At 36.3% G+C, this 19,163-nt stretch overlaps 1 protein-coding gene across 8 annotated transcripts in view; it reads right to left on the bottom strand.

Moving 5' to 3' along the window:
• The window catches only part of LOC123537893 (multiple epidermal growth factor-like domains protein 6), a 187,716-nt gene that overhangs the window by 6,114 nt on the left and 162,439 nt on the right, over positions 1-19,163 (bottom strand). For 5 of the 8 annotated variants that reach the window (XM_053523298.1, XM_053523293.1, XM_053523295.1 and 2 more), the window contains 11 exons: positions 17,596-17,724; positions 16,804-16,932; positions 15,314-15,442; positions 12,679-12,765; positions 12,300-12,314; positions 11,103-11,213; positions 10,444-10,590; positions 9,720-9,977; positions 6,801-6,929; positions 5,743-5,868; positions 4,784-4,918 (listed from right to left, as the gene is read on the bottom strand). In XM_053523298.1, coding sequence (XP_053379273.1) covers positions 4,784-4,918; positions 5,743-5,868; positions 6,801-6,929; positions 9,720-9,977; positions 10,444-10,590; positions 11,103-11,213; positions 12,300-12,314; positions 12,679-12,765; positions 15,314-15,442; positions 16,804-16,932; positions 17,596-17,724 — 1,395 coding nt within the window. Of the gene's footprint in view, positions 1-4,467; positions 4,503-4,783; positions 4,919-5,742; positions 5,869-6,800; positions 6,930-9,719; positions 9,978-10,443; positions 10,591-11,102; positions 11,214-12,299; positions 12,315-12,678; positions 12,766-15,313; positions 15,443-16,803; positions 16,933-17,595; positions 17,725-19,163 lie in introns of all 8 variants that reach the window. The other 3 variants (XM_053523296.1, XM_053523294.1, XM_053523297.1) reach the window with 3 other exon arrangements.

Raw genomic sequence — 19,163 nt, 5'->3', positions numbered from 1 at the left:
TCATTCTAACAGGCTGTTGCTTTTCAAAGTTTTGTTTTAGTAACTATATGGTATACCGTTATATAAATCAGTTTAAAAACTAGAAGCTAAGAGAATATGTACAAGTGTATAATGTAACGTTTTTATACAAATACTTTATAATTAGTATACTGTTTGTTAACTTGTAATGAAATGCTAAGCAGCAGCAAAATTCACCTTTAAGTATTTTACTTTACCATCTGACCATTTTGAGTAAAATCAAATAACTACAATTGAAAAATGAAGTGTAAAGAAAAATAACATTATTATCGTTCTTGTAATATTTACTTCATTGTCTGCCGTGCAATTAAAGTAATAATGAAAATTAAGTATAAAAAAGAGACAATTGCAGATGAATTAACTTGAATCATGTTTTAATGTCCTCACTTTGTGACCGGTTACATCAGTATTTGTTTAGCCGAATTATCTTAAATGTTCAAAACAGCACACTAATATCAAAGTCTTTAGATCTTCACTACCTCAGTCTGCCGCCATTTATAAATGTGCCAAAATTGCATTTAATACCCCCGGTGGCGTCCAGCCTTTTGTATAAAATATTCCGTGACGAGCGTACTGACAGACGGACGACACAAAGAGATTTTAACTCTATTGGTGGGTTTATTAAATAAGCCGCACCATGAGAAAACCAACATAGTGCATTTGCGACCAGCATGGATCCAGACCAGCCTGCGCATCTGCGCAGTCTGGTTAGGATCCACGCTGTTCGCTGATGGTTTCTCTAATTGCAATAGGCTTTAAAAGCGAACAACATGAATCCTGACCAGACTGCGCGGATGCGCAGGCTGGTCTGGATCCATGCTGGTCGCAAATGCACTATGTTGGTTTTCTCATGGCGTGGCTTATATACTGCTGCTTTGAGGAAACAATTTTATAACAGGTTTCCAAACATCAAAAAAGTGTCTCCCTTTCCTTCCAAGTGTATGCAAAACATGCAATACCGTCCGGGTAATCCGGGTAATCTACCATGCAACATAATTTTACACTTGAAATAGGGGCATAATATGCAATTTCAGCATACAATCTTTTATACTCGTATTCACCCTAACATCAGCTTTGATCTTAAATCAGTAAGTTCATTAAAATACAGACTGTGTGTATGTGTGTCAGCCTTATGTAATAATGACATTTATGTTTATGACATTACAGAATGTAAGTACGTAAATTTGAAATTATACATGTAGTAACATTAATAAAATATATGTCAGCTTGACAGGTGGTAAAATCTTATTTATGTAAATTGCCAAAGGGAAACAGTTACCAATTTTTATAACTACATTCAATAATATTGAAAGTTCACGCTGTCAGAAAAACACACTATACATCACTTGCACATCTAAATGAAATGTAGGTCACTGCAAACTATATTTACCTTTAGCTCTTAAAAGATTATGATTAGATATGTGATATTTTTTCAAGTTTTTAAAAATTGTTCATAATATCAATAATTATTCTATACCTATTTTATCTATCCAATCGCGAACGTTCATTTGCAACACGTGACCGTACAATATATTACGGTATCTGGATGCACGTGCGTACAAAAATCCTGCATTTTCTGTATTTGGACGCACGCGCGTACAAAAAATCCTGTATTTTCTGTGTTTGGACGGTTCAACAGTCCCATGTTAAACATACGATAAAGCCCGAAACGCGTGAAAATGTTCCGAATGTAAATCGGATGAAGTAGGCGCTCTATGTACAGGGTTTGATTATGCGTCTTGAAATCTGGATTAATTTGAGTTTTTTGTTTGTTTACAACACACAAAAACGATTCAAGGGATAACAATGCTATCTGATTTAGATATTAAAATGTTTGTTAATAATCAAAAACTTAAAAATACAGTAAAAACGATCATCAGATGTTGGAATATTTGAAAAGTCGCTTAAAGAAGCCGTTCCGGACGAAACCTAGAAATTGGTATCAGCTCTGACTGTCTGAATAGCTACCTCAGCAGTTTTTATTTAACGGTTAAGAAACAAAATGGAGAAGATTATGAACAGCAACGGACGGGCGGTCAGCATCCAAAACATGTCTGCTCTATAATTCAGTTTTGGTCGGATCTTCACCAAACTTGCTGACAATGTTTGTGGGCATTACATCTCGGCCAATTTCGATAACCAGCCAAATTGTACCAGTCACTCTTTGATTATAGTCCTTATAATACTCGAAAAACGGGGAATTTAGCCTTGTCCGCTCTTTTAAGTCGAATAGTTTTCATCCGATCTTCACCAAACTTGCTGACAATGTTTGTTGGCATATAATATCTCAGCCAAGTATTATTACCACCCAAATCGCCAAATGGCTGTTGTAGGGAGGTTGCACCAATACCTTTTTAATGATGATATGCATAAAAAACAACATTCAATGAATTACGCATATTACGTATAAAGTGAAATAAATATAGAATAAATAACATTGTTCTGTATAATATATATTTGCACTCATACCAAGCTGGGAAAAACTAGAAAAGGCAGGAATACAATATTCAGTGAAACATTTTTAATTAAACTATTATTATAGTAAGATAAAATAGATATAGAATAAAAAGGTTATTTAACATTGTACTGTACAATACGAGATATATTTGGACTCGTACCCAGCTGAGAAAACCATATTGAACTCGCCTAGCGGCTCGTCCAATATGGTTTTCTCAGCTGGGTACTCCTCCAAATATATCTCCGTATTGTACTGAACAATGTTAAATAACCTAATATTAGTAGGCGAATATATATATATATATCCACTTGTGTTGTAATTTATGTATAACCTAGGCCACAGATAAAGTGTGGTGACAAGAATATACAGTATTATATTGTCACCTCAGAGAAAAAAACCTCAACAATTGCAGTGCTATATTAAAAGCACTTGTGTCTTTTCTGCGAAGATAAAATGATAAAAGCGACCAAAACCTGACAAAATGTAGCAGTACTCAAAATATGACCACCCGACAATCTATAGTATTCAAGTGCTTCATCGTGCATTTGATATATCACATATTACCGTGGTTCCAATAAAACTGCATGCACCAAACAGTTTAGATAAAGACGAACAACTCTTACAGTAACAGCATTTAACAGAATACTCGTAAATATTACATTTCTTACAGACCAGCAAGTGAAGGTCACTCTGATATCTGTCTCTTGAACAGTTTATTTGGACCCTTTATGATGTTTCTCTTTTTGTTCTGCCTTATGTAAAGGCGTCGAGTACAAGTGCATATGGTTCAATAGGTTGTTTATTGTTATTCACACAAGCATTTTAGTGTTTTAGGTATTGTGTCTTTTTTTTACCTTTGCATGCGTAAAATATGTTTTATTGACATTGTCTAGTCACTCTGGGTCATGGCGGAATACAGTGAGGGGTGGTGCCTTTTTAAACTCTCTAGTGGCGTTTTACTGACTGTGTATTCTCTTTTATGTTTGAGTTGTCTTTGTTGTCTGTACGTTAAATTACACTTTGTCTATGCATTTGAATGTGAACATGTAATTAATCTTATTTTCAAATAATTGCATTTCCTATTTGTCAAAATGTATACTTATCACAACGTTTAAGTTATTAAAGAATAAATTCCGATCTCTATCTTCCCTGGGAACAATCAAACAAATTCAATACACAATAAACCATTAATAAATAAAAACTTTCATAAGCAAAGAAGAATATGCTCGTTTAAAAATAAAGGAATAAGCGCGGGCTCTACATAGTAGCTTGTACAATTCTTGTTCGGAATTTAAATTTAGACAATCTGAAAAATATGCATGTACAATGAAATATAACTGCACAGTTTAACTACGCTTTAACACATAAGCTTAGTTAGTGAAATATATGTGAAATACGCTTTAAAGCATGAAACAGGCAAGAACACTCGTCAGCCAAACTTCGTAGAGTTGAGAAATCGCTAAGTGTTCACGTTCTTCATACTTGAATTTTTTTTTAAAGAAACCAAGGTAAAAAGTAATTCATTTGATTATTGTACTGCCAGTTCTAGACCTTTTTAGGTTACTAGGTAGGGATATGATGCTTTACAAGAAAACAATGCACAATGTCATATTTATATAGTGTTTCATAATATTACAATTGGTTCCTTCCGGTGTTAAATGGATAACTAATACAAATATATTGTTCTTGTGAAGGAGATTTGACAGAGACGACACAGCAATTGTCGAGTTAATACCACCTGTCGTACTGTTTAAATGATATAAGACAAGACATTCGTCAAAATATGAATTTGAAATAAAGTAATCAGGAATAAGGTAAGTGATAAGATCAACATAAAATGTCATATAACAAAACGTGAAATAAACTTAAAGCCTTTATTTGAGAAAACAAGATAATTTACTAGAAACAGTACAAAAGAAGAAGAGGAAACGGAGGTAAAACATTTGTTGCATACAGAACAAAGTCAAGATCCATTCCCATGCTTAGCTTACCCGCTATCGTCCATATATTATCTTTCTGTTAACTCCTAGTATATAAAAATTTAGTTCAAATAAACATTATATTCAGTCAAACGTAAATATATACAGCATTATTTAGTTTAGTCCGACATAGATACCGACAATAACACAGAATAATCTTAAAATGAAAGCCTTCCTGTAACAGCCTAATGAATCTGGAAACGATAGTTACATATTTATATTGATTTTGAAAAAGGTTTGGAGAAATATTTGAATTCTGTTCACTTCTACTGATTCTAATAAAAGCACTGAACTCTTCAAAGTTAAATGTAAAATGTATTGTACTCACTAAGCGGAGATTCACATCTGGGGCCAATCCAGCCCTGTTCGCAGCTACATGACCCGGAAATAGGGTCACATATACCCCCGTTATCACAGTCACAAAGGAATTGACAGTTAGGGCCATACCGACCCTCTTCACATGCTGAAGTGAAACAAGAAATGTAGTCATGTATATCATACTAAAGCTTATTCTAACACGATCCGATTCATTTTCCTATTAAACAAAGAAGGCTGGAGCCAGTGATTTATTAAACAACAATTCACTGTTCTGACGTCACAACTATTACGTCATAGCGTCAAGCGGCGTAACGGCGCGCTGGAAAAGAACCAGATTGAAAACGGGCAAATATCTAATACATGCCGACAAGGTGTACTTTAAAGTCCTTGATAACGTGTTAGAATCGAAATAATATATCTCATTTAGTGATTTGCTCTTGAATAAATCACTGTTTGTCGTTCAGATGCGTAGCATTATATCACTCGGGCTACGCCCTCGTGATATAATTCCTTCGCATCTGAACTCCAAACAGTGATTTATTCAGCGACAAATCACCGATGAGATATATTATTTCTTAAATAAACATAATATTACATCTACATCTATATAGTTAACTTCTCTTACATACAAAAATGCATGTGTTCAATCGATTCAGTGTTTAATGCTATATATAAGAGAATATTTATGTAACTTTTGTCAAAATCCGTAGAAATCTCAGTTTGTGTTATATGTAAATGGCTGAAAACGCTAAAACGTTTTATCAATAGCGGGAGGATACAACTAGAGCAACAAGTAGCGGGAAGGTACAACTAGAACAACAAGTAGCTGGAAGGTACAACTAGAACAACATGAAATACGATTCCCGCTTAATTACTCCCTTCAGATTACAGATCAACTTTTACATGATATGTTCATATATTAACAAGGTTGATTTTATGGAAAGGTTAAAAAACGACAAAAAGTCTTACGTAATATACAATCAGGAGGCATAACCCCTGACGGACAGAGGCATTGGCCAGTCACATGGTGGCATTTCTGTTCTCCGCATTCACATGGTTTTACACAATACTCTCCATACATACCAAACGAACAAACTGAAGACACATTATAAAATCGACAAATACATTCTGAAGGTATAATAGTCAGGCATACATAAGAAAATATACCACTCAGTTATCAATACAGACTCCAAATATCACTGAAAAAAAGAAGGATTAACATGTTTCTGATATATATCATAATACAGGTGTACCAAAAATAACAGTAGTTGCTAACTCATTTAAGATATCGAGATTTTTTTCTAAAAATCGACTTTAAATATAAAATAGTCCCAATCCGCATTCTACTTTCAGTAATGTGTATGATGTTTGCCCTTAGACTGGCTATCGGCATTCACATTTATGTTGTGAAAAACGAATGCCGAGGAATTGCGATTCCGATTTTATAGCGCTGAACAAAAAGAATACTGAGCTGGAATGCCGAGCTCGGCAATCTGCATTTAATCTTTCACTGTAATAAATGAATGCCGAACTAGAATGCAGAGCTAGGACAGCATTTGATTGTCTAAGCTGGAGGTAATGAAATATTGCGTCATCGTAAATGTATCACGGCCTCTTCGGCCACTGGACAGTTCTTTCAAAGGTCACCGCGACACACAGGTTCTTTCTGTAGGGTCTTCAACACATACAATACTAGAATTTTGCCTCTTTTTCACAAAACAAAATCATTGATATTTCTTCTCCTTCGAGACTACAGGAAATTTGTGTTACATTTAGTGGCTGTATATTTTATACCGGAAGATATGTCAGAAAATATGTCTGAATTATAGTTTGAATCTCACCAGAAGCCACTATTTGGTGTCTTTATTTAAAAAATTTCTCGGTGGTCTGACCCACAGACCCCAACCTGCTGGAAGGGAACTTACCCTTGTACACCATCCCCTACCCTTAGTAACTCCAATTTTGGTCTCTTTCTACACACATCTTCTATATGAACCTTTATAAATTTGAGACCAAAGGACATTTACCTTGCTCACACGTGTCGCCTGTGTATCCAGGTTTACAGTCACATGACCCAGTTTCAGCATCACAACTTGCACCATTCTGGCAGTCACATCTTTCGGAGCAGTAGTCTCCGTGTGTTCCACTGGGACACACTGAATGAAACACAATAAAGACAACTATACAAATTCCTCTCAATAAAACTTCCAAGTTATAGCACATACACAGTTCAACCATGGAGGTTGGACACGATAAAATATATTTTCAGCACAAACACCTGCCAAACTGCTACAAGCACTCTAGAAAATGCATATAACTGTTTTATCAAATTAAATTAAAAACTATTTAATCGGCTTGCTAATTATTTAGAATGAAAAAGGTAACACAACTATCATCTCCGTGTTCAAGTTAACTTTTCTAGGGGTTGTCGCCACTAAAGGTCGAAACACCAAATAAGTGCTGCTATAGATAAGCGTTTCGACATTCTTGCTACTTTTATAACATAAACTTGAATTTGATAAGTAAAACAAATAACTTTATTTCATGTAGATTAATAAAAAAAACACTATTTTTTTTAATTGTGCATGCCATCCTTGAATGGAAGCGGTTACTGATATGTAATATCTGGGTAAATGTTGAACAGTTTGGTCAAATTGTGACCTCCGAGTGTGAACTTGATCTTTAAACTAGGGCTTTGAGTATTGTGCATGACAAGTTGTTTCATTATGGGGAACATTTGTGCCAAAATATATCAGAATCCTAGATGGCAAAGTTATGGATCACACACGAAAAAACCCACTGAACTTTGACCTTCAAGTCTGACCTTAAACTTTGATCTGGGTTTTGCGCATGACACATCGTCTCATTATGGGAACATTTGTGCCAAGTAATATTAAACACCCTTGATGGATGAGAGTGTTATGGGCAAAACAGGATAAAAATACTATTGACATTTGACATCTAAGTGTGACCTTATAGCTAGAGATCAGGGTGTTGCACACGACACGCGGACTCATTATGGTATACATTTATGCCAAATAATATTAAAACCGCTTCAAAGATGGAAGAGTTATAGACCTGACAGATAAAAAGCACTGTTGATCTTTGACCTCTCTGTGTGACCTTGACATTTGGGATAAGGGTCTGAGGGTTATCTCATTATCGGATATATTTGTGCCACCTAATATTAAAATCTATTAATGGATGACAAAGTTACGGACCGGGACGAACGAACGAAGGAAAGGACAGACGGACGGATGAACGGACGCTGCAATTACCATATGCTGCCCCAAAGATGACGGGCATAATTAAAAAGACCTTTGGTAGAGTATTACCCAAGGAACATAGCTGTAAATTATTTTGAAAACTGGCAAGCGATTTCAGGGTAGAAGATCCCGGCTATACTGAGAAAACTAACCCCGCTCCCTGGCAGCCATGCCTTTTACGAAAAAGAATTATATGAAGAAAGTTTGAAGAGGGACATTACAGTGGATTTTTTGAAATCGGGTTTGCATTTTCAGAGAAAAAGATTTTCAAATGTTTCCATATAGGGAAACTAGTCCCGCCTCTGGCGGCCATATTTTTATCTGAAATAGAATGATTTGAAGAAATTCAGCAGAGGACTTTTGCTATGAAATATTTTGAAATCGGGCCTATAGATTAAAAAAAGTTTTCCATAAAGCAATCCAGGTAAAACTAGCCCAGCCCGCCTGGTGGCCACGTTTTTTAACGAAACAGCATGATTTGAACGAATTTGGTAGAGGTTCACCCAAGGAACATTTCTTTGAAATCATTTCAAAATCAAAAAGTTTTTGCTTCCGGTTGTCATTGCAACCACAACTCTGCATAGGTCTGAAGGAGTCTGAAAGGGGACCACCCAAGGAATATTCCTGTGAAATTTAGTTGAAATTGGCAAAGTAGTTTAGGAGAAGATGTTCTTTAAAAGAAATAGTGGACGACGGACAGACGGACGACGGATATCCAACGACCCTTAAAGCCTCGTGTTCAGTATAATTACGGTTCTTAAAGTATTTGGCGTCTTAGTCTGACATCTACACTTGTATAAATATAAATAATTACTTTTAAGATTTATGTACAGACTGGTTTTACCGATACTTTAAAAATGTTTGAATACCATAATATATCACATTTAATTAGCATGATCATTATGACATCGAATGACTATTTTAGGTATATATTAGTAATGAACAAAACCCATAACCGTTCCTCTTTAAAAGTCATGTGCGTCTTAGTTTGACATCTTCACTTGTATTTGCTGATTATACACCAACTGTTTTGAATTTTCATCTTCCAGCCCTGAACTTGTTTTCCCACATGGGACTTCTAAGATATCATCACACCACCATTTTCATCATTTTGGTTGGTTTAAATATCGTCTATGTCAGTAAGAAAGATCTAAGGCCTTTTCAAAATTACTTCATTATTTCGCTGAATATGCCTTGTCCGCATTCTTATACATTTATAATACATTTTACTTAATCCACCTTTTTGAAAGTATGCAGATGGCATATCTGTGTGCTTTGTATGTTTTCTAAATGGCTAATTGTCAGTGTCACGACACTTACTTTGTTTCCAGAATACATTCAAGGTCAACCTGCCTGGAACTAAGCCTCTAGAAATCGTTTGTTGATACTCTTTCATCAGTCTTAAACATTTATTCATTAAGACATAACGTATAAACCAATTTGGCCGGAGGGAATTTCGAAGGGATAGTGTAAATGGAAATTACACGAGTGTACTGCCAAACAACTTGTTTGTAAATTCACTCATTTGACCTTTGACATCATTTTACACTAATGAGAAACCCTTTCATGTTTGGTCCTAAGGATCATTTTATGCCAATATCCGAGCATTAATAAAGAATGCAATCAGTGGTCAATCCTAGGATATTAGCAGGTTTTAATGCTAGCTAGGCAATGTCTTACCCATTTCACACGACTGTCCATAAAATCCCGGCTTACATTCGCAACATCCGGTCACAGCATCACAAGATGCCCCATTCTGACACTGACATGAATGTATACAACTAGGACCAAATTTGCCAAGTGGACATGCTTCCTCACATGTGGGGCCATGCCAACCAAGCCCACATATACAGCGTCCAGTGAACGGGTCACAATGTCCCATAATTCCACACTGACATTCTTCCTCGCAGTAATCTCCATAAAATCCCACCTCACAAACTGTCATGTAAAAGATTAAACAATATATAACAACGACTCTTGTTACACGTTTCTATAGTATACTATAAATGAAGAAGGCCCTTCGATACCGAATAATTAACATTGCTGACATTCGATCACTTGTCACTTACCGCGTCACTAGAATTATCTCGTATTAGGTTGATTTTTTTTCAAGACAGATCGCTATCCAAAGTCATCTGTGCTATATGTAACATGTTTATGATAATCCTCGGGGAAGAGGTGTGAGGTATTTGGAGACCTCTTCCTAAAGCTTGAGTGTCTCAACGAAACTATATCGTAGTGACTTTAAAACTACTAAGAAGAAACAAAAAAAGCTATTTTTAATTCAACATTTCAATACCTTCTTCCGTAACATTCGTTTTTTTTTCATTTCGGCATGGTAAATAAACAAATGCTTTAAAAGGTGAACAGTAAATATGTTTGCATTGAATACAAACGAGCATACCTTTTTCACACTTTTCTCCCGTATATCCTGGCAAGCATTTACAGCGGCCCTTAATCCTGCCACATCCAGCACCGTTCATACAATCACAAGTTTCGGTACAATTTTCCCCGTATCTACCGTCTGGACACTGATGTCTACATGTTGCACCTTTCATATGAAATATATAACAGTATGAACTTACTCATGTCAGCTAAAACTAAACACACAGGTAAGGAGCTACTCTCCGGGAAAATAAGCATACAAGTCTGGAGCAACTCTCCAGGAAAATAAACACCAAAGTCAGGAGCTACGCTCCGGGAAAATAAACACACAAAGGAGCTACTCTCCAGGAAAATAAACACACAAGTCAGGAGCTGCTCTCCTGGAAAATAAACACACAAGTCAGGAGCTACTCTCCTGGAAAATAAACACACAAGTTAGGAGCTGCTCTCCAGGAAAATAAACACACAAGTCAGAAGCTACTCTCACACAAGTCAGGAGCTACTCTCCAGGCTGAGATGGGTTTCTGGAGATCTTCCGTCTTCCATGATTGTCATTCAAGACAAACAAAGTCTTCACCAAAATATTAACAGAACAAAAAAGTGTGCCCCAAAATTAAATACTTTATCGTAATTGTATTGTGTTTGCTCTGGTCAGATTTATAAAATATTTACACATACCAACATATCCTGGTGTACAATAGCACCTGCCATTCATGGCGTCACACTGGGACTCGTGTTCACATTCACATTGTCTGTCACAATTAGGTCCATACTCATCATTACTACAGCCTACAATTTCAAGTGAAACATAACTACATTGTGTACAAGTAAACACATCACTTCATTCATCTAGGTTTTCAACGATGCTTTCCCTTTCTCAATATTGACGTAGTTTCTTACCTGATCAGATTTAGTTTCCTATAGGAAGACATTGAGAAATTATTATAATTATTTCTCCAAATGTTTTTGCTAAATAACTACTATTTTTTTTTTGTATTTATTTATAAAATATGATACTGTTGTTTTAACTCCAACTTTTAACCAAATTTCATCAAAATGGCACAATAAGATAGACAATATTTACAACCACAAAACTAAACAACTAAACTATTTCCTTGTTGAAGCATCTAAGGATGTATTTGCAAACCTAGCTTAACCCTTAGCTTGCTGGCGGCACTTGATTTTGCCTTTGCGACCAGTGCAGACCAAGATCAGCCTGCACATCCGTGCAGTCTGATCATGGTCTGCACTGTTCGCTATTCAGTCAGTAAATTTTTAGTAAACACCCCTTCAAAAGATAAATGGTACTGCCCAAATTGGAAGATGGACCAGTCCATTATAGAAATATAGCAGGTTAAGGGTTAACGTTCCTCAAGGTTTTACTTTTTAAAGGAACAACTCTGTAATATATCCTGTTGTTTTGTTACACAATGTAACATATTTAGATTGGCAATGTTTCATTAACGTACCTGGCCAGTCAGTGTATGCTATTTTCCTATACTTTCGGGTTCGCAAAACTGTTTCATTAACGTACCTGGCCAGTCAGTGTATGCTATTTTCCTATACTTTCGGATTCGCAAAAATCCGATACTTACATGGCATCAATATTTGTATAGTTACAGCCAGGACATATTCGCATAGAAAACTGATACATAATGGGCACACTTTTCAAGATACAATTTTGTTTGTAACAGTTCGAACGAAATTTTGTTGGTAACAGTTTGAACGAAATTTTGTTGGTAACAGTTTGAAAAAAGTATTTTCTTATTTTCTATATATTCAATCATGCAACCACAAACACAGAGTTCTTATTGGCATTACATACGCTTCAGCATGCGTCACTACAAATTACTTGCACAAACATTAATATATTACCTAGACGTAGCTCCTCTGTTGTAAAAGCATTTAAAATCGCAGACAGGATATTTATATAATGAAATATATTGCAATAATATACCTATACATTTTGTAGTATTATATGAATATCTTATTCATCCAAAACAGTTTATAAAAGCCGAAGCGAAAGCTCTAAGAACCCAATATTACATGTTACTGTATCTCTTAGCCATAGTTAGTGACAACACTGATATACTTTCGTTTAGCTTTAGTTCTCTAAAACAAACCAGACACCAACAAAGATATGGATTGCTCGTAAATAAAGATATTTTTTCTTACAATAGCCATATTTTTATACCATCCTCGGTGTATATATATATATATAATAACCGACTTCCATTAGAGAAAATGAACTTACCGGCTTCTAGATTCTTAGCAAGTATTTCTTGCCAAAACTTGGACCTGAGTTTCCCCTTGCGTGCTTGCTTTTCCCGTCTAGTTTTTGCTATCAGTAAGCATAGATATATTAATATATACATAAGCAGCAGAATCTATGTGGTCTGTGGGACACTCTAAAGCTTCATGTACCAGAAGGAATTATAGCAAATTTATGCAATATGCAAAACGGAAAGCTTAAAAACATCCCACAAGTACCGAAGTGCTTAGTAGGCTACCAATGAATATATCTGACTCTTTTCAGCTGATGAAAACTTATCATTCTGTTCAGAAATGACTTTTTAATGTTTCATTTTATTTCACATTTAATGTCTGTTGGAAAAGAATCAGATTTAGCATTAAAACGTCGCCTACTCTACTTGTTAAGAATAATATTGTATAATATACATGTCAAATATATGCGGCACTGCAAACAATGCAATATTGCTAAATACAAAAAATAAATATATATATATATCTATATCTCAAGATGGATAAACTTGAATGAAGTCCCATATATCGTTGTATAGAAACTGATATTATGTTGTAACCACACTGCAAATATTGGACGATATACATGCTTTAGGTTACTGCGATTCCAAACATTTTGTTTGGTTATATTATAAACAGTATTCCCTGTAAAAATATTTTAAACTTACATAACTGTAGACAGAGCCAAGGTAAACATGCAATGACTTTTAAAGGTTCACATACTGTGGTCAGGACCTCGTTAAGCATGGAATAGCTTAACGTTCAAGATATGTATTTAGTTACCTACTCTCACTTGATTCGTCATAGTTTCTAGTCCATTGTTCTTCTCACAAGAGACTGTTTTCCATGAAAAACGTATGTCTTCCACGACTTAACATGCAGACTTTGTAAAATGCCACAAATTAAGGGTCATAATTCCAATGAAAATTACTATAATATTCAAACAATTGCAATATAACTAAGCACTCGTGAGATTTCATGAAATTCAGTCCAATGGTATACAGCAAGTAGTGTAAACACTCAGTTAAATTATGACAAATCCAGGTCCATAATTCCCTGAAAATTACCTAACCGGAACATGCCAATGTTCCCCAGGTTTGGCGGAAAGCTGCCCAGTTGTGTAAGAGAAGTTGCCAAAATAGCATGCAAATAAAGGGCACAACTAAGCTTGCCAATGATCACTTTTATGAAGTTTGGTATAATTCCTCCTGGTTGTGTAAGAACAGCAGGTGGGCCTAGTGGTAACACGCTTGACTGCCAATCCAGAGGTCCGGGGTTCGAATCCCGGTCCAGGAACTGGAAATTCTGAGATGCTCTTGAGTGTCTCCCACCTGACTAAGAGGCCTGTACTGGTTCTTCCCAGGAAAGACGGCTTCGCGTGTATCGGTGCTATACATAGGGCACGTTAAAGAACCAGACTGTTCTGGGGGCTTAAGCTCACTCTGTCCCTCTGGTCAGAACGCTCTGTGTCTGTACTAGTAGAGAATGAACTTCGCGCCCTGTGTGGCTGCGTTTGCTATATGTAAAGCGCCTTTGAACGTGTTTATCATGAAAAGGGCGCTATATAAATCTGGTATGATGATGATAATAATAATATAACAGTTGCGCTGACAAGATAAACTACAATAAATCAAGGGCGACAACTCCACGAAAATCATTGAACCCGAACATGCACTACCGGTATTAGCCTAGGCACTGATCATCCGTAAATATGCACTATTAGGCTTGGCATTGATCATCTGTGTAAGCATTGGTAGAAATCAACCCAATATGCACAATTGGCCTTGGCAATGATGAAATTTGGGAAGTATGGTGTAAATACGCCTAGTGGTGTCGAAGGAGTGACGTGGACAATCTCCCGCACTACATACGTGAGATATAATAATCAAATTGTTGAGGACAAGCGTGAGAACATTTCTAGAGAGGCTGCTCTGTCTGGATATATCAATTTTGCCTTTTATACACTCTGTCCTAGATTTTGTATAGATCTCAGTATTTTTTTTCAAAGGGTTTTTAGAGTTGTTAATAGTAAATATGTCAGACACACATTTACAACAAACTTTGCGTTCTCTACTAAACAGTTTGTGTTCTCTACCAAACAATTAAAGTTTATGATATAAGGGTAAACTCCAACCTCCCATACTGGTTCTCAAATATTTTCTGTATTCTGAAGTTAATGGCCTACGGAGTATTAAAACCTAAATGAAAATGAGGGGTGGTAACCAAAACACATAACGTGCAACATCAGCTCTATATAAACATTGTGAATACTGAAAGATTTATAGAATGTCAGATGTGTTCAAAGCAAAAGATAATTTACAAAGCAAGTCACTGAAGCCAGTCTAGCAAAAGGTATAAACTTCAAAACAGGACTAATAATTACGTTTTGAAAATGTGTATTAATAAATGCAATAAATATTTCAATTTTGAGAAAAATCTTTACCAGAAAAAACTATCCCTCAGACTTAAAATAGTCCAATACTTTATCAAGTGGGTCACAATATTTACCCAGAGGTTTTAACAAATGATATCACTATATAACATACTGCATATGATTAAAACTGTTTTTACAGGATAGAGATATACACACATACAATCAATATGATATCATTTATGACCTATATTACCTTTTCTACATTTCTTTCCTTTTAACCCAGTTTTGCAGACGCAATTTCCAGTCACGTGGTCACAATTAAAGTTACGCCCGCATGTACATGTTCCACGGCATTCAGGTCCAAAAGTTCCAGGTGGACAGGCTGTAGAATAACGAAGATTTATGTTAAACAAAACACGATATTACAAAGAGTTTAGTCTTTGGAGAAAACATTATAAATACTAGTATTAGAAAGGCGATGACTCGGTCGTTCAAAACATACCAGGCAGATATTTCTTTACTATGCCAAATATCTAAGCTCTAGGTATTGAGCTTATAGATAGGATTTTTGATTTTTTTTTCTCTATAATATAAGTTCATGTAAACAAGTGACCCCCACGGGTAGGACCACTTTTGATCCAGGGGCTAGATCTGAAACGAGCTTCGTAGAAGACCACTTTACGATGCCACATACCAAATGAAGATAAGCGTTGGGTCTTGCGGTTTCAGACAAGATCATTTTAAATTTTTTCCTGTATGTCTATGTAAAACAAGTGACCCATGGACGGGTCACTTTTAACCTCACAAGCATGACGTGAATAGAATTAATAGAGGACCACTTAACAATGCTACAAGCTAAATATCTAACTCTAGTGTTTCAGGTTTTAGACAAGAAGAGTTCTGAAGTTGTTCTTATATATAGTAAAGTTACCCCCGGGAATGGCCCATTTTGACGCTCGAATTAAAATTTGGACAAACTTGGTAATAGACAGCTACACAAAACTGCATGTCAAATATCTAAGTTCAAGGGCTTAAGATTTAGAAAAGAAGATTCATGAAGTGTTTATATAAGTCTATGTAAAACAAGTGAACCACAGGGCGGGGTCAGTTTTGACCCCAAGGACATACTTTGAGCGAATGTGGTAGAGGACCACTACACCATGCATCATGCCAAAATTTTAAGCTTTGCTCATTATGGTTTTCGGCAAGAAAATTTTAACACTTTTCCTATATGTCTTTGTAAAACAAGATAACCACTGGATGGGGTTAATTTTGACCTCAGGGGCATAATCTGAAAAACTTGGAAAAGGACCTTTTGTACGATTTGATGAAGTTCCAAAAATCTCCATATAACCTGCTCCGTTACGGACCCCTGTGTGATTTTTTTTATTTTGCGCGCAAATAATTTTCATAGATAAAAAGGTGACATGTCGTGGTAAAGTCAAAATTGTTAGAATGTGCTGAAAATGACTCTCCATTTGCAAAAACAAAAAGAAGTCCACGTGCATACTTTTAGACAGGGTGGTCCCCTGCACGTGAACCCTTAATGTAGACCAATACAAATGCGAACTTTGTTTACAATTTCATTATCTTTAATTCCGTAAAAAACTGGAAGGTCGTCTGACGTCATTTTCTGTGTTGTCGAAAAACATACTATTACTTGCGTGATTGTATAAAAATGTGCCAGGTGTCCTAAGGATATAAAATTGTATTCTAAATAAGATGAAATATTTAGAAACATACGCTGTTCACATGACGGTCCTGTAAAACCAGGAGGACATTTACATTCTCCTGTTACATGATAGCAAGGCTCGTCATCAGGACACGTGCATGACTGCTCACACTGGTCACCAAACGTTCCGGGCAAGCACGCTAAAAATATTAAGAAATTGGAAGATATGTTACATGTTACATGAAAAGTAGCAGTCATACAGCAAAATTGTTCGAGACCAAAATTCCATTTATTGCTGTTTACTAGATCTAAATAATAAATGGCAGTTAAAAGTTGAAATCCTTTGCAATAATAGTTTATTCAAATACAAACATGTAGACATGTTACGAGCTTTGTATACAGTATGATCAATAAATTGCTCGCTATCGGCCTGTACTAACAGCGAAAACCACATCAACTGCTCGCCATCGGCCTGTACTAACAGCGAAAACCACATCAACTGCTCGCCATCGGCCTGTACTAACAGTGAAAACCACATCAACTGCTCGCCATCGGCCTGTACTAACAGCGAAAACCACATCAAATGCTCGCCATCGGCCTGTACTAACAGTGAAAACCACATCAACTGCTCGCCATCGGCCTGTACTAACAGCGAAAACCACATCAACTGCTCGCCATCGGCCTGTACTAACAGCGAAAACCACATCAACTGCTCGCCATCGGCCTGTACTAACAGTGAAAACCACATCAATTGGTGTACTGCAGATTCTGCTTGAATCTCTGTCGTATTACACCATGTGGTAAAATGTTTTTATATGTACTTCATCAGTATACATAGAAAAATTATGCGTATTATATCTCACGTTTATTGCAGCGTTTTCCTCTCCATCCAGGTGTACATATACAGTTACCCGTGTCGTGTTTGCACGTCGCATTGTTAGCACAGTCACACATCTCGAAACAGTTCACACCATGAAATCCTTGATCACAGACTGAAACAGTGAAATGGTGCATAAAATAAGCGAAGTCAAAATACATTTTATATAAAACAAGAGGGTCATGATGACCCTGGATCGCTCACCAGATTAATATGTTTCAAATGTCAAACTGATGATTTTTAGAAATTTTTTGGAAAATTTTCCGATGTACAATCAAGTAACCACTGGGGCGGGGCCAATTTTACCCCGGGGGTCATGATTTGAACAAAGTTTGTAGAAGTCGACTAGGCAATGTTACATATCGAATATCTAAGATCTAGGCCTTCTGGTTTATTTTAAGCAAATTTATGAAGATTTCCCTATGTACAATAAAGTAACCCCTGGGGCTGGGTCAATTTGACCCTGAGGGGGTCAATATTTGAACAAATTTTGTAGAGGTCCACTAAGCAATGCTACATGTTGAATATCTAAGCTCTAGGCCTTCTGGTTTATTTTTAGAAAATATTGAAGATTTTTCTATGTACAATCAAGTAACCCCATGGGGCGGGGCCAATTTGACCCCGGGGTCATGATTTGAAGAAATTTTGTAGAGGTCTACTAGGTAATACTACATGTCAAATATCTAAGTCCTAGGCCTTCTGGTTTATTTTTAGAAATTTTTTGAAGATTTTCCTATGTACAATCAAGTGACCCCTGGGGCGATGTCAATTTTGACCCTGGGGTCATGATTTGAACAAATGTTGTAGAGGTCCACTATGCAATGCTACATGTGAAATATCTAAGCTCTAGGCCATCTGGTTTATTTTAAGAAAATTTTTGAAGATTTTCATATGTAAAATCAAGCGACCCCTAGGGCGGGGTCAATTTTGACCCCGGGGGTCATGATTTGAACAACTTTAGTAGAGGTCCATTAGGCAATGCTACATGTCAAATATCTAAGCTCTAGAGCTTCTGCTTTTTGAGAAGAAGATTTTTTAAGGTTTTCCTATGTAAAATCAAGTGACCCCTGGGACGGGGTCAATTTTGACCCCGGGGGTCTGATTTGAATAAATTTTGTAGAGGTCCACTAGGCAATGCTACACGTGAAATATCTAAGACCTAGGCCTTCTGCTTTATTTTTAGAAATTTTTTGAAGATTTTCCTATGTAAAATAAAGTGACCCCTGGGGCGGGGTCAATTTTGACCCTGGGGTCATGATTTGAACAACTTTAGTAGAGGTCCATTAGGCAATGCTACATGTCAAATATCTAAGGTCTAGGGCTTCTGGTTTTCAAGAAGAAGATTTTTAAAGTTTTTCCTTTCGGTTGCCATGCAACCAGAGTTCTGCATGGAATTCAATTCTTTGAACAATTTTTAGAGAAGACCATCCAAGGAACATCCCTGTGAAGTTTCATATAAATTTGCCTGTTGGTTTAGGAGGAGATGTTGTTTAAAGGAAAGTGTGGACGGACGACGGACGGACGGACGCCGGACGGTGAGCGATCACAATAGCT

The sequence above is a fragment of the Mercenaria mercenaria genome, chromosome 14 (genome assembly GCF_021730395.1).
Source record: "Mercenaria mercenaria strain notata chromosome 14, MADL_Memer_1, whole genome shotgun sequence".
NCBI lineage: Eukaryota > Metazoa > Mollusca > Bivalvia > Venerida > Veneridae > Mercenaria > Mercenaria mercenaria.
This window is presented reverse-complemented; position numbering and strand designations above follow the sequence as displayed.